This window comes from Herpailurus yagouaroundi, unplaced genomic scaffold (assembly GCF_014898765.1).
Source record: "Herpailurus yagouaroundi ecotype Mexico unplaced genomic scaffold, PumYag 203, whole genome shotgun sequence".
Taxonomy (NCBI): Eukaryota; Metazoa; Chordata; class Mammalia; order Carnivora; family Felidae; genus Herpailurus; species Herpailurus yagouaroundi.
This window is the reverse complement of record NW_024412434.1, coordinates 33,630,531-33,642,775: the sequence shown is the minus strand read 5'-3', so window position 1 is coordinate 33,642,775 and position 12,245 is coordinate 33,630,531. Positions and strand designations below refer to the sequence as shown.

At 57.5% G+C, this 12,245-nt stretch overlaps 1 protein-coding gene and 1 long non-coding RNA gene across 6 annotated transcripts in view; both read left to right on the top strand.

Moving 5' to 3' along the window:
* The window catches only part of LOC121014909 (uncharacterized), a 9,678-nt gene extending 600 nt beyond the window's left edge, over positions 1 to 9,078 (top strand). The window contains exons 1-4 of one of the 5 annotated variants that reach the window (XR_005783506.1): positions 7 to 328; positions 703 to 990; positions 2,302 to 2,601; positions 8,035 to 9,078. This is a non-coding gene — a long non-coding RNA (uncharacterized LOC121014909). Of the gene's footprint in view, positions 1 to 6; positions 329 to 702; positions 991 to 2,301; positions 3,573 to 4,020; positions 4,573 to 7,032; positions 7,075 to 8,034 lie in introns of those variants that run through there. The other 4 variants (XR_005783507.1, XR_005783505.1, XR_005783504.1 and 1 more) reach the window with 4 other exon arrangements.
* An 816-nt stretch (positions 9,079 to 9,894) lies between these two features.
* Positions 9,895 to 12,245, top strand: part of LOC121014608 (translation initiation factor IF-2-like) — a 9,188-nt gene continuing 6,837 nt past the window's right edge. Inside the window, exons 1-2 of the mRNA XM_040450956.1 lie at positions 9,895 to 10,017; positions 10,584 to 11,070. Of these exons, the coding sequence (XP_040306890.1) occupies positions 9,895 to 10,017; positions 10,584 to 11,070 (610 nt within the window). The remainder of the gene's footprint in view (positions 10,018 to 10,583; positions 11,071 to 12,245) is intronic.

Genomic DNA, 12,245 nt, shown 5'->3' with positions numbered 1-12,245 from the left:
CCCGGCGCGCGGCCCGCAGCGGCCTCCCGCAGAGTTTCCGGCAGGACCGCAGGAAGCGCGCATGCGCGGCCTCGCTCTGCCCGCAAGCTCTGCACGGGGCAAACTGTGTTCCTTTCCACTTCGGGACTGCAGGGGCTGGTTCGGTTCACGGAACTCGGAGGTTTTCCCCGCCCAGAGCTGATGCGCACAGTTGAACAAGAGCAACTCAATGAAGAGGTTGTTTTTATAATTCGTTGCTGATCCCTTTTCTCCTCATTCTGTGGGATTTACCCAGCTGCTAGCCCCCCTGAGCACCCGGCGATAGCTGGCAAACGTCATCTACTGCCGGGTAAGTGGGGACGAGGCGCTGTGGGCGCGGGAAAGCCGGTGGCTCGGGGGCGTGGCCTCCAGAACCGCACCTGCCGGTGGGAGCGCACGGAGCCGAGCCGAGGGGCAGCTGCAGGCGGCCGTGCACACTCCCGGGGCAGCCTGCTTCCCGCCGGCTTCTGCGGTCTTGCGGGGCCACAAACCCAGAGCTACAAACGCACTGGCCGCATTCCTGCGCGGTCAGACCTGGCCAGTCTGGACACCGGGAGCCCGGTGTCCCGAAGGCTCCCAGGAGCCAAGCCGTCACCAGCCTTGCAGTCCTGCCCCCGCCCCCACCCCACAACAATGGACGTCTGTGCTGTCCTTCCCGGCCCACTCCTCCCTCCTTCCTGCCAGTAGCATCACCTCGAAGGGGGCAGGAGGGCTCCAGGTCAGAGACACATCGGGGAGACCGCCTCTGCGTGCTGTCAGGACGGACTGGCCGTGCTGTGTAACACACACGCCCAAGCCCGGAGTCTCACACGAGTCGCCTGCGGTGGCCTCCGACCCCCACGGGCCTCATTCCTGGCGCCTGGTCTCAGGCAGGCCGCAGGTCCAGTCGGGAAGAAAGAACGCGGAGAATCAGGAACCAGCTTTTCAGTGTTCGCCCTTGGGTGACGCATGGCCCTTCTGATGAAGGTCACGGTGAGGCGCGTGCCTGCTTCCTTTCAAGGGGGCGGGGGAGCAGACGCTGTGTCACAACTGAAGCAGAAACGTGCGGGGCCCGGGCTGGGGGCTTCGGCCACGGAGGAGCACGCTCTGACGCTAGAAGCCACGGCGCGGGCGCCAGCTTGCAGTGGTTAAGGAGCCGCGGCGGTATTTGGGGCGGACGCTCATATTGCCCCACAGACGAGGACCCTGAAGCAGGGCGAGACCCCTCGGCCTCGACCAGATTCGATGCCTGAGCTTCCTTTGTGATGGAGACGGCGGAGGAGCTGGGAATGTGGGCGGGTGGGGAGAGCTGGGCTCTGGGCCTGGTGACATCCGGTCAGTGAGGTTGGCTGGAGGCAGCAAGGACACACAAAGGAGGGCAGGAGGGTGAGAGCCAGCAGAGGAGTGACTCCGTTCGTGCGACTGGATAACATTTCCCAGATTCTTCCTTTTTAAAAGTGAAGCAGAATGCAATTGATTTTATTTTTATAGGCAAGAAATGTGCACGGCACCGAAGACCCCAGAGTACCACCGGTGCTCAGTGAGACGCAGGTCAGGGTCCATCCCTGATCCTAACCACAGACTCAGCTTTTGCCAAGTCCTCCTGGTCCTGCGGGTGTTGGTCCCGTCAGGAACGAGTTTGGACAGCAAGAAAGAGGCCGGCCTTCTTTTTTTCCGTGAGCTCGGTGACTCTTGTCCCGTGCGGGATCTGTTCACACCACACTCGTCCCTCTGGCCCATCACCTGCACCCAGCCTGGGCTGGTCCAGGTTCAGCTTCCGTGTCTCTGGAGCCTGGCCCAGGATGAGGGGGCCAGGGTGTGGTTCCCCGGGTCCCCTGTGCCAGGGACACAGGGCTACGATCCCCCGGGGGGGTCGGGCCCCAGATCAGGAGGACGGGGTGGTTCCCCATGCCCCCCACGCCCCAAGAAAGGACACAGGGCTCCACTCCCTGGAGGCTGGCCCAGGACCTGGAGGAGGGGGGTGTTCCCCATGCTGACCCACTGGAAGGTGACCCCGCGTGTGTGCTCCGAAGGGCCCTGCCATCTGCAGTGGAGATGGGTGTGCACAGACCCGTACTGACACTTCCCGTTGGCCCTGCTCTGTCATGCTCTGTTGGGACCTCGTGTCCTCCTGCGGACCCAGCGGACCTGTCCCGAGTGCGGGTGTGCTCCCGCCCTTCCCCATGCTTCACAGACCTGCACTCTCCACCCGCGGCTCACAGCTCCCCTGGTGGCCCCCACGCCCTCTCTGCACCAAATCCAGCCCCCCACACACTGCCTTCCTGACTTCCTCCCTTTTCCCAGCCTCTTTCACCATCCGTCCATCCAAGTGGCAGTGGCCTCCTAAGTGTAGGCCAGTGACATCCAGCTGCATCTGGAAACTCAGCCCTGGGACAAAGTCCAGATCCCCTCAGAGGACCCAGCAGAGGACCCGCCAGCCGGCAGGGCTCCCCGTTTCTCCTGGACACACTTCCCTCCGCCGCCGACCCTGCCTCCCTACATCTCCCTCCACCGAGTCAGCGCTTTCCTATTTCCACCACGGTTGAGTGAATACGGTCCCCACGGCCACATCTGGAGATGATGCGGCAGGGAGCGTCTGTGGAGGTAACTGGGGCTAAGGGAGCCAATGGGGGGACCCGCGTCCTCATGAGAAGACAGACACACAGAGCTAGCCCCCCCCCCCCCCCCCCCGGGCACAGGGGAGGCGGGGAGAAGGCACTGTCCCAGGTGACAGCGCTCACCTCCGGGACCTGGCCCTGCCCCTCGCCTCAGGTCCCACCTCCGGTCCTGAGAAGTGTGTGGGCTCTGCTGGCTGCCCTCCCGAGCACCATGCGGGTACCTGTGGGGCTGGGAGCTTCAGGGAAACCACACCTCTGCGTGTGTTCTAGGGGGGCCAGGGAAGTGACAGTTGGAGAGAAGCCCCCCACCCAGGGTGTGGCCTGGGTGGGGGGGGGGGGAGAATCGAGGAGGGAAGCCAGAGATGAAGCTGGATGTTGTGTAGAACGAGAGAGGGGAGACACAAAGTGGAGGAATTGTTGAGGGAGAAGGACTTGGAGATTTGGAACATTTGAGAAACCGTGTCCCGGAGAGAACACTGAGCAGGTGGCTGGGCGTCCACGGAGCCAGGGGCAGGCAGGGCTGTGCTGGCAGCCGCGGGTTCACTAAAGGGACACGCAGGTGACACAAAGGGAGGCTACCAGGTCCCCAGACTCTCCGGGTCGGTCGATGGGTACCCCACTGCCACCGTGCATCACCCTTCAAGCAGAGACTGACCCTGATCTGTGGGTCCTCTGGCGTGGCCACCCCCACTCTTCCTAGACCACGGACACTCCCACATGTGGCTCCATCTACCTCCCTGAGCTGCAGGCCCAGAACAGCACCCACGGCTTCTGGGGGCCCACTGGGCCGAGGGTTGGGGACCCCAGAGATGGAGCCCCGGGGCCTGCGCGGGAAGACACCAAGGAGGCCCTGTGGGGGCGGGGCCATCTGTGGCTGAGCCCGCCCTCACTGGTTACAGGGAAAGAGGACCGGAGAAATTGAAAAAAAACGTGCCACCAACCCATGGGAGAGGGGAAGGGAAAAAAAAAAAAAAAAAAAGGGTTAGGGGGGAAGGAAACCCAAACATAAGAGACTCTTAGAAACTGACAACAAACTGGGGGTTGATGGGGGGTGGGAGGGAGGGGAGGGTGGCTGATGGGTATTGAGGAGGGTACCTTTTGGGATGAGCACTGGGTGTTGTATGAAAACCAATTTGACAATAAACTTCACATATTGGAAAAACAAAAACGTGCCACCAGCATTTTGGGCAGGCTGTGTTTGGTGAGCACAGGCTGGCCAGCCCTCCTCGGTGCCCAGGCCGCTGCTGCCCATAGCTGCCCGGCCAGGATCCACATTATCCGGAAGCTGATTTCCAAACTAGCAGAGCGGCCTGAGCAGGCCATGGCCCCGGGCACAAAGGCCCTGAGGGGCTGATGGGGCCCAGGGGCCCACAAGGATAAAGCTGAGACTTGATTCTGTTCCCAGGACGTTGGAGGCGGAGCGACAACCTGCAGCCTTCAAGTCTTTCCACCGCCCTCTGGCGCCCTCTGGTGACAGAGTGCAGACGCCCGCTTGAGGTCAAACCCCTTTCCTGTTTTGGAGTGAAGACCGACCTGGCCCAGGAGGAACTGACGTCCTGAGAGGAGGGGCGGGGACGGGGCACCGTCACTCAGGCCGGGACCAGGGCCAGGGCAATCGCTGAGTGCATGTGCTGGGGGCCAAGTGGAGCTGAGCCCCTGTGGGGGCAGCGACCCTGGCTGGCCCTACTGGGTGGGGCTTCCCCTCCATTGGATGATCCCCTTTCCTTTGCTGACGTTCAAACGTGGCTGCCTGCCCCCCACTCCTCAGCAGCCGGCTCGGTCCCCCAGAAGAGACTGCGTCCGCCTCTGCACCTCCTTCCAGCCTCAGCGATGTAACAGCCGGAGGGACTGACTCAGAAGTCCATGGAGCAGTCCAGGCCACTGGCTTCAGAGAATCCAGATAAGCTTAGAACCTGTCAGCACACTTGAAAATCACTTAGAAGACTGAGGCATGAGGAAATAGAGGCTCTGAATACCAGTTACTAGTAAGGAGATTGGCTCAGGGATCAAAAACCTCCAGCAGACAAAAGTCCAGAACCAGATGGCCTCACCGGGGAATTCCACCGAACATCAAAGGAGGGATTAACACCAATCTTTCTCAAAATCTTCCAAAAAATAGAAGAAGGGGTGGGGGGAACACTTACAAATCCATTCTGAGTCCAGCATTACCCTCATACCAAAGCCAGACAAGGACGCGAGAAGAAAAGAATCCCACAGGCCAGGGTTTCTGAACATAGATTTTAAAAAATCCTCGGGGCGCCTGGGTGGCGCAGTCGGTTAAGCGTCCGACTTCAGCCAGGTCACAATCTCGCGGTCCGTGAGTTCGAGCCCCGCGTCGGGCTCTGGGCTGATGGCTCGGAGCCTGGAGCCTGTTTCCGATTCTGTGTCTCCTTCTCTCTCTCTGCCCCTCCCCTGTTCATGCTCTGTCTCTCTCTGTCCCAAAAATAAATAAACGTTGAAAAAAAATTAAGAAAAAAAATCCTCAAATCGTCAAACAAAATTGAGCAACACTTTCAAAGGATCACACACCATGATCAAGTGGGATTATCCCCGGAATGCACGGATAGTTCAACATCTGCAAATCAACATGATACATTAACTAAATGAAGGTTAAAAATCACATCATCATCTCAATACATGATGCAGAAAAAGCATTTGATGAAACTCAACATCCGTGCCTGATAAAAATTTTCAACTAAGTGAGAATAGAGGGAACACACCTCAGCATAATAAAGGCCATGTATGAGAAGGCCACAGCTAATGTCACACTCAGCTGTGAAAAGCTGAGAGCTCTTCCTCAAAGATCAGGAATAAGACAGGGATATTTGGTCTCAACACTCCTGTTCAATGCACTACTAGAAGTCCTAGCCACAGTAATCAAGCCATATGAAACACACAAGGCATCAAAATTGGAAAGGAAGAAGTAAAACTGTCACTGTTTGCAGATGTCATGATAGTTATATAGGATACCCTGAAGACGCCCACCCCAAAACCGTTACACCTAATCAACAAATTCAGTGGTGTTGCAGGTTACAAAATCAATACACACGAATCTGTTGTTTCCATATACTGATATGATAAACAATCAGAAGAAAAATTAACTGTCATTTACAATTGCATGAAAAACAATAAGATACTCAGGAATAAATTTAACCAAGGAGGTGAGATATCTGTACGTGAAAAGCGATAAGACATTGATAAAAAAAAAAAAATTGAAGACACAAATGGAAAGCTATACCACATTTATGCATTGAAAGAATTAATATTGTTAAAATGTCCATATTATCTAAAGCAGTCTACAGATTTGATGCAATCCCTATCAAAATTCAAAGGGCATTCTTCACAGAAATAAAACAGACCATCCTAAAATTTGTATGGAACCACTTAAGGCCCCAAATAGCCAAAGTAATCTTGAGGAAGAAGAAGCAAGCTGGAGGCATCACATTCCCCAATTTCAATCTGTATTACAAAGCTACAGTAATAAAAATAGTATGGTACTGGCATAAAAGTAGACACATAGATCAATGGAATAGAATAGAGACCCCAGAAATAAACTCACACATATACAGTCAATTCGCGACAAAGGAGGCAAGAACACACGATGGGGGAAAGGTCAGTCTCTTCAGTAAATGGTGCTGGGAAATTGGACAACTGCATGGAAAAGAATGAACCTAAGACCCCTATCTTCCCCCATACACAAAAATTCACTTGAAATCGATCAAAGACTTGAAAGTAAGACCTGAAACCATAAAACTCCTAAAAGAAAACATAGGTGGTAAGCTCCTTGACATTGTTATCTTGGATTTTCTGGATTTGACACTAACAGCAAAAACGACAACAAAATAAACAAGGGGACCACATCAAACTAAAAAGTTTCCGCCGAGCAGAGGAAACCATCAACCATCAACCTACAAAATGGGGAAAAAAAATACTTGTAAATCATGCGTCCAATAAGGGTCTCACATCCAAAATGTGTAAAGAACTTATAAAACCTAATAGCGAGGAAACAAAAATTCGATTAAAACAGGGACAGAGGAACTAAACAGACATTTTCCAAAGACATCCAGATGCCAACAAACACATGAAAAGATGCTCAACATCACTGATCATGAGGGACATATAAATCAAAACCACAAGGAGGTACCACTTCACACCTGTCAGAATGACTAAACTCAACAGCACAAGAAACAACAGGTGTTGGTGAGGATGTGGAGAAAGGAGAACCCTCTTGCCCTGCTGGTGGGAATGCAAACTGGTGCAGCCACTCTGGGAAACAGTGTGGAGGTTCCTTAGAATATTAAAAACAGAACCACCCTACAACCCAGCAATTGCACTACGGGGTATTTACTTGAAGAAAACAGTAACAGTAACTCAAAAAGATGCCTGACTCCTGTGTTCACTGCACTATTATTTACAGTAGCCAAGATACGGAAGCAGCCCAAGGGCCCGCTGACAGAAGAATGGATAAAGAAGATGCAGTGTGTATATACATATACAAACCTAAAAAGAATGACATCTTGCCATTTGCAACGACATGGAGGGGACCTTGAAGGTATTACGCTAAGCGAAATAAGTCAGACAAAGACAAATACTGCATGATCTTACTTATCTGTGGAATCTAAAAAAATAAAGTAAAATAAACTCATAGATACTGAGAACAGATTGGTGGTTACAAGAGACGGGGGCGGGGAGTAGGCAAAATGGGTGAAGACCATCAGATGGTACAAAACTTCCAGTTATGAGGGAAATAAGTCCTAGGGACACCATGGCGACTGCAGGTGATAACACCGTATTGTATATTTGGAAGCTGCTAAGAGAATAGACCTTAAATGTTGTCATCACAAAAACAAATTGTCACCGTGTGCCCAGTGAGGGATGGTAAATAAACTTAGCGGTGGTTATTTCACATATTTCAAATCATTATGTTGTACACTAACTGATACAACGTTTTAGGTCAGTTACTTCGCAGAATGATTTCGCTCCACCTTAAGAAGTGTTAGGACGGGGCGCCTGGGGGGCTCAGTTGTTTAAGCTACCGACTTCAGCTCAGTCATGATCTCACAGTTCTTGAGTTCGAGCCCCGCGTCAGGCTCTGTACTGACAGCTCAGAGCCTGGAGCCTGCTTCGGATTCTGTGTCTCCCTCTCTCTGCCTCTCCCCCACTCGCACTCTGTCTCTCTCTCAAAACTAAATAAACATTAAAAAAAAAATTTTTTTTTTAAGAAATACAAGGGCTCCAGGAAACTAACGGCATCGCGGACGTGAGTTAGTAGGGAGCGGCTGCAGCCAGGGTGCAGGCTCCTTCTTACCGTGAGCACCACCGGCTCTCGCTGCAACACAGAGCTCGCCCCCATGGCTCACACGGCAATCTCAAATACGAGGCCAGCTCCCCTCACTTTCCTCAACTTTCTCTTCTCCAGGCTGACTCACTGGGCCCCTCCCTTCTGGGGAGACAGGATTTGGGGGCCCGGGCTGCCCTGAGGCCAGCCCACCATGGAGAGTGCTCCACAGCCATCCTGTGCCCATTCAGGGTGCATTGTCAGAAGCCCTCGAAAGTAACATTTGCCCCAAGACGGCTCCTTCCTCACCGGCAACGGCGTCTGCATCATCTGGCACCAGACACAGCTCTCGTGGGCCCTGGGAGCCAGGATCCCTGGGGGTCTCAGAAGATGTGCACTTCTCAGCGAGGCTCGGAATCGCTGCCAAGAGGGATTAGCCCTAGAATCCATCGGCGATGAGCGTTTGTCCTGTTGACCTTCAGTGTCATTGCTGGAGGCACAGGTCACTGGGCCCACCCCCAGGCCCTACCCAGCTGGCCTTGGAAAGCCTGAGAACCTGCATTTCGACAAGTTCCTGGGGACCCTGCTCTGAGAAGGACTGGACGCGGACTCGTGAGGGTTTCACGGTGGGATAAGGGTGTGGCCAGGACTGAGCTCAGCAGGTCAGGAGAGCAGCCAGAGAGGAGGTCCCGGAGGCCCCACCTGGCCGGATTCAGGAGGCTCCCTCGTGCAGCCCAGCTTCAAAGTGACCCCAGCTGATTCCTGTCAACCTTGCTGCGCTCAGACTCAGAATTAGATGATCGTGTGTATCGTTGCATACGTGCATGTGTGCGCAGGCAGGTTTGCTGGGTCACACCTCCTGTGGACAATACCGTGCTGAACAACGTGCCTAAACCTCCACGTTTCCTGCAGCTGTGTTTCTCCGAGTTCCTGATTCCGGTGAGGCTGACATTGGACGGTCCCGGCCAGAACCCCAGGACGCCGCCCTCACTGCGCGACCCTATTCAGAAAGCGGGAACACGTGTGGTCCTCGGGCAGGCGGGGTCCCAGACTGGCGGGTTGGGGCACGCCCACCCACTGCCTGACGTGTAGAAAAAACAGAAATGTGTTCTAGATACTTAAGAATTAATTTAAAAGTTTAAACTTTCGGGGAGCCTGGGTGGGCGACTGACTTCAGCTCAGGTCACGATCTCATGGTCTGTGGGTTCGAGCCCCGCATCGGGCTCTGTGCTGACAGCTGGAACCCTGGAGCCTGCTTCAATTCTGTGTCTCCCTTTCCCTCTTCTCCTCCCCACTGTGTTCTATCAAAAATAAATAAACATTGAATAAAAACCCAAAAGCTTAAACTTCCGTGTTTATAGCTGCAGAGAGCTGCCCAGGGCCCAGGCTCCAGGTTGCTCTGGTGGGCGAATGGGGGCCGCTGTATGATGCCAGCCCACGCCACGTCTCAGGACTCACGGGGTGGACATGATACGTGTGTTTCCCTCCAGTGCTCCCATGTGGCCCCACTGTCTGTGGTTCTCCCTGAAAGTGAATGAGCCTGAGGCGGGGGGAGCCGTGCAACCCAGGGTTTCCGGGCTTTAAACTGTGTGTTAGAATATTTTTAATCTTTTGTTTTTGTTTTAGAGAGAGAGTTGTGAGGGGGAGGGGCAGAGGTAGAGAGAATCCAAAGCAGTCAGTAGGTAGGCACTGGGGGGGGGGGCGGCGGGGGGGGGGGAGGACCCTCGAGGCCCTGAGGATGCAGGTCTGCACTGATCGCCGTGCTGCTGCCCTGGAGGCTGGCTGGCCTCCATCTGCCTGTGAACAAGCCGAGTCTACACGGGAACAAGGACAGGCAGGAGTGTGGACCCTTGGAAATGAAGGCCACAGGGACCCCAGGGGTCCAGCCAGTAGGGGCGCCAAAGCAAACCCTCCTGCTGGCATAAAGGGCTCTCTCTGGTTCAGTTCCACAGAGTGAGCGAGTCAGCTTAGACGTCTCCAAATACAGAGGTGGGGACAGCGATGCCAGGACCCCTACCTCGGTGTGCCCGCAAGCTGTGGGCCTGGAGCTCTGAGAGGAAGCCCTGGCACCTCGCAGGGAAGAAGGCGGACCCGAGCGGGCGGCCTGAACTAAAATGCATCCAAGTTAGTTGCACCTGTTTCCTTTCATGCTTTTACCTGGCTACCAGGACGCTCACAGTGGCACGCAGGCTCACGCTGCATTTCCGCTGGACAGCACCCAGCTGGGCCCACAGGGGCGTTGGTGGGCTTGCTGAAAAAGGGCCAAGGATGAGGAGAGAAGCCCCGGACCCCCCTCGGTCTCCGCCGCACACAGGCCGGCACTGAGGCGGAGGACAGGCCTCCCCTGTGACGCCGCTGCAGCCCCGGCTTGTGTGTCCCGTGGGGAGAATCAGGATGGACAGCCCTGTGGCCGCGGGCCTCCAGCCCAGCCTGTCGGGGCTCGTGGCCGGGTGTGTGTCCCCCCTGCCAGACTGCAGGACGGACAGCCAGGGAACCCAAGACCGCCGCCCACAGACAGTGGAGAAGGGATCCAAGAGGGAGGGGGCAGGGGAAGGGCGGGCCCACCACAGCCCACCAACCCCTTCGCCCTCGCGATGCTTGTCACGCTGTCAGCCTGGCGGCCTCCTGGAGGAAGCGGGGCCACCCTGTACCCTGAGACCCCACCAGCGCTGCGGCCTGGACCCTCCTAGACCGGCTGTCGCCACACAGGGGCTCCAGGACGGCTCGCTCACCTGCCGCAGGCCTGTGGCGCCCGCCCCCCCTCGTCCGCACCTTCCGCGCTCCCCGGCAGCTGGGCTCCCCCACCCCCCCAGCAGCCGCGGCGCTCAAGCCGCGGTTCGCCCAGCCTCTGCCCCGCCAGCCCCGCTCCACTTCTCGCGAGGCGGCAAAGCGCGGCTCCTGCAAACGTGAACTGCCTCGCTCAGCGTGTTTGCGGGACGTACCGCCCAGCACGCTCTGCACGGTCCCGGCGCCGGGCAGACAGCGTTAGGCAAAGGGGAACCCCGGGGAACCCCGAGGCCGCCCCGGCGCACCCCGAGGCCGCCCCGGCGCCGCGCCCTCGAGGCCAGGCCATCGACGGCGGGCCTGTCAGGCGGCGACCGGGGCCTCAAGGGCAGCAACGCCGCCCCGGGCTGGAGCCACACGCGACTCCCAGCGACGCGGAGCAGAAGCCGGCAGGTAGGCCTCGCGCGTGAATCCGGGGGAGGTGGGCCCCGGGGCGGAGAGGGGACCCCGGTGACGCCTGGGGGCGATGAGCCTCCCCCGACGTGGGCCGGCCGCGGCCCGAGGAGTGGACCGTGGGCCAGGGCAGCCGCGGAAGCACCTCGAGGGCGTGAGTCGGCCGGTGGCGCCGCGTGGGGTTCACAGCCACGGCGGTGGCCGGCCGGGGCTTCGGGCACAGGGCTGGGGCGTGTGGAACGTGAGGTGTGAGGGGTCCGGACACGTGTCCCCAGGGTCCCAGCGGCCGTCTCCCTAGGAGCGTCCCCGTGCGTCCAGGGCCACCCCGCAGGCCCTCTCCAGAGCCTGGGGGGAGGCCCGCTGGTGTGACAGTCGCTGCTCCAGAACGGAGGCGGCCGCCAACTCTGGCCGGCGAGGTGAGAACTCCCCGGGCGGCTCTGACATTGTCGCTAGCACCCGGCCGTAACGTGGGTGCCCACGGCGCTCTGCCCCGCATGAGGAGGTGGGCCCTGATGGGGGGCGCGGACCCCTTGGGGGCACCCTGGGGACACCTTGAGCTCGGCACCGCCCGCTCAGCCCCAGGGACTATGTGTGTCTCCAGGATGTGGAGCCCCGACAGTGACAGTGCGGTCAGGTGGGCCTGCCGAAGGGGGGCGGGGGAGGGGGGGTGGCGGGTGGGAAGCCTCGGAAGGGACGGTGGAGGCTCCCGAAGCGCAGAGGTCACCGTGACCGGCCAACACTGAGACCCGATCTGCCCAGCGGCCCCTCCACCCGCACTCATGACCCCTGTGCTCTGTAAAAGCCACCAAACGCCCCCCGCCCTGCCCCCCGCTTTGGTCTGGGCAGCTTTGGGTGGAACCCGCACACGCTGCCCACAGAGGCTGCCGGGACGGCACCCGGAACAGCCAGACCCGGCTCCCGGAACAGGTGGGGACACCGGGATGTGGTTCTCCAGGTACAGGATCCTGGTGGCCAGGACCCTATGGACAGACCGGCCACCTCACATCTGGGTGGTTTCAGGTCACCCACAAGTCTCTCTTAGACACCTGGGTAGTCACATGTCTACACTGTCCCCCCCTGTACACACCATCCACCCTCAGACACCCAGCTGGTCACTCGTCTACACCATCCACCCTCAGACACCCAGCTGGTCACTCGTCTACACCGTCCACCCT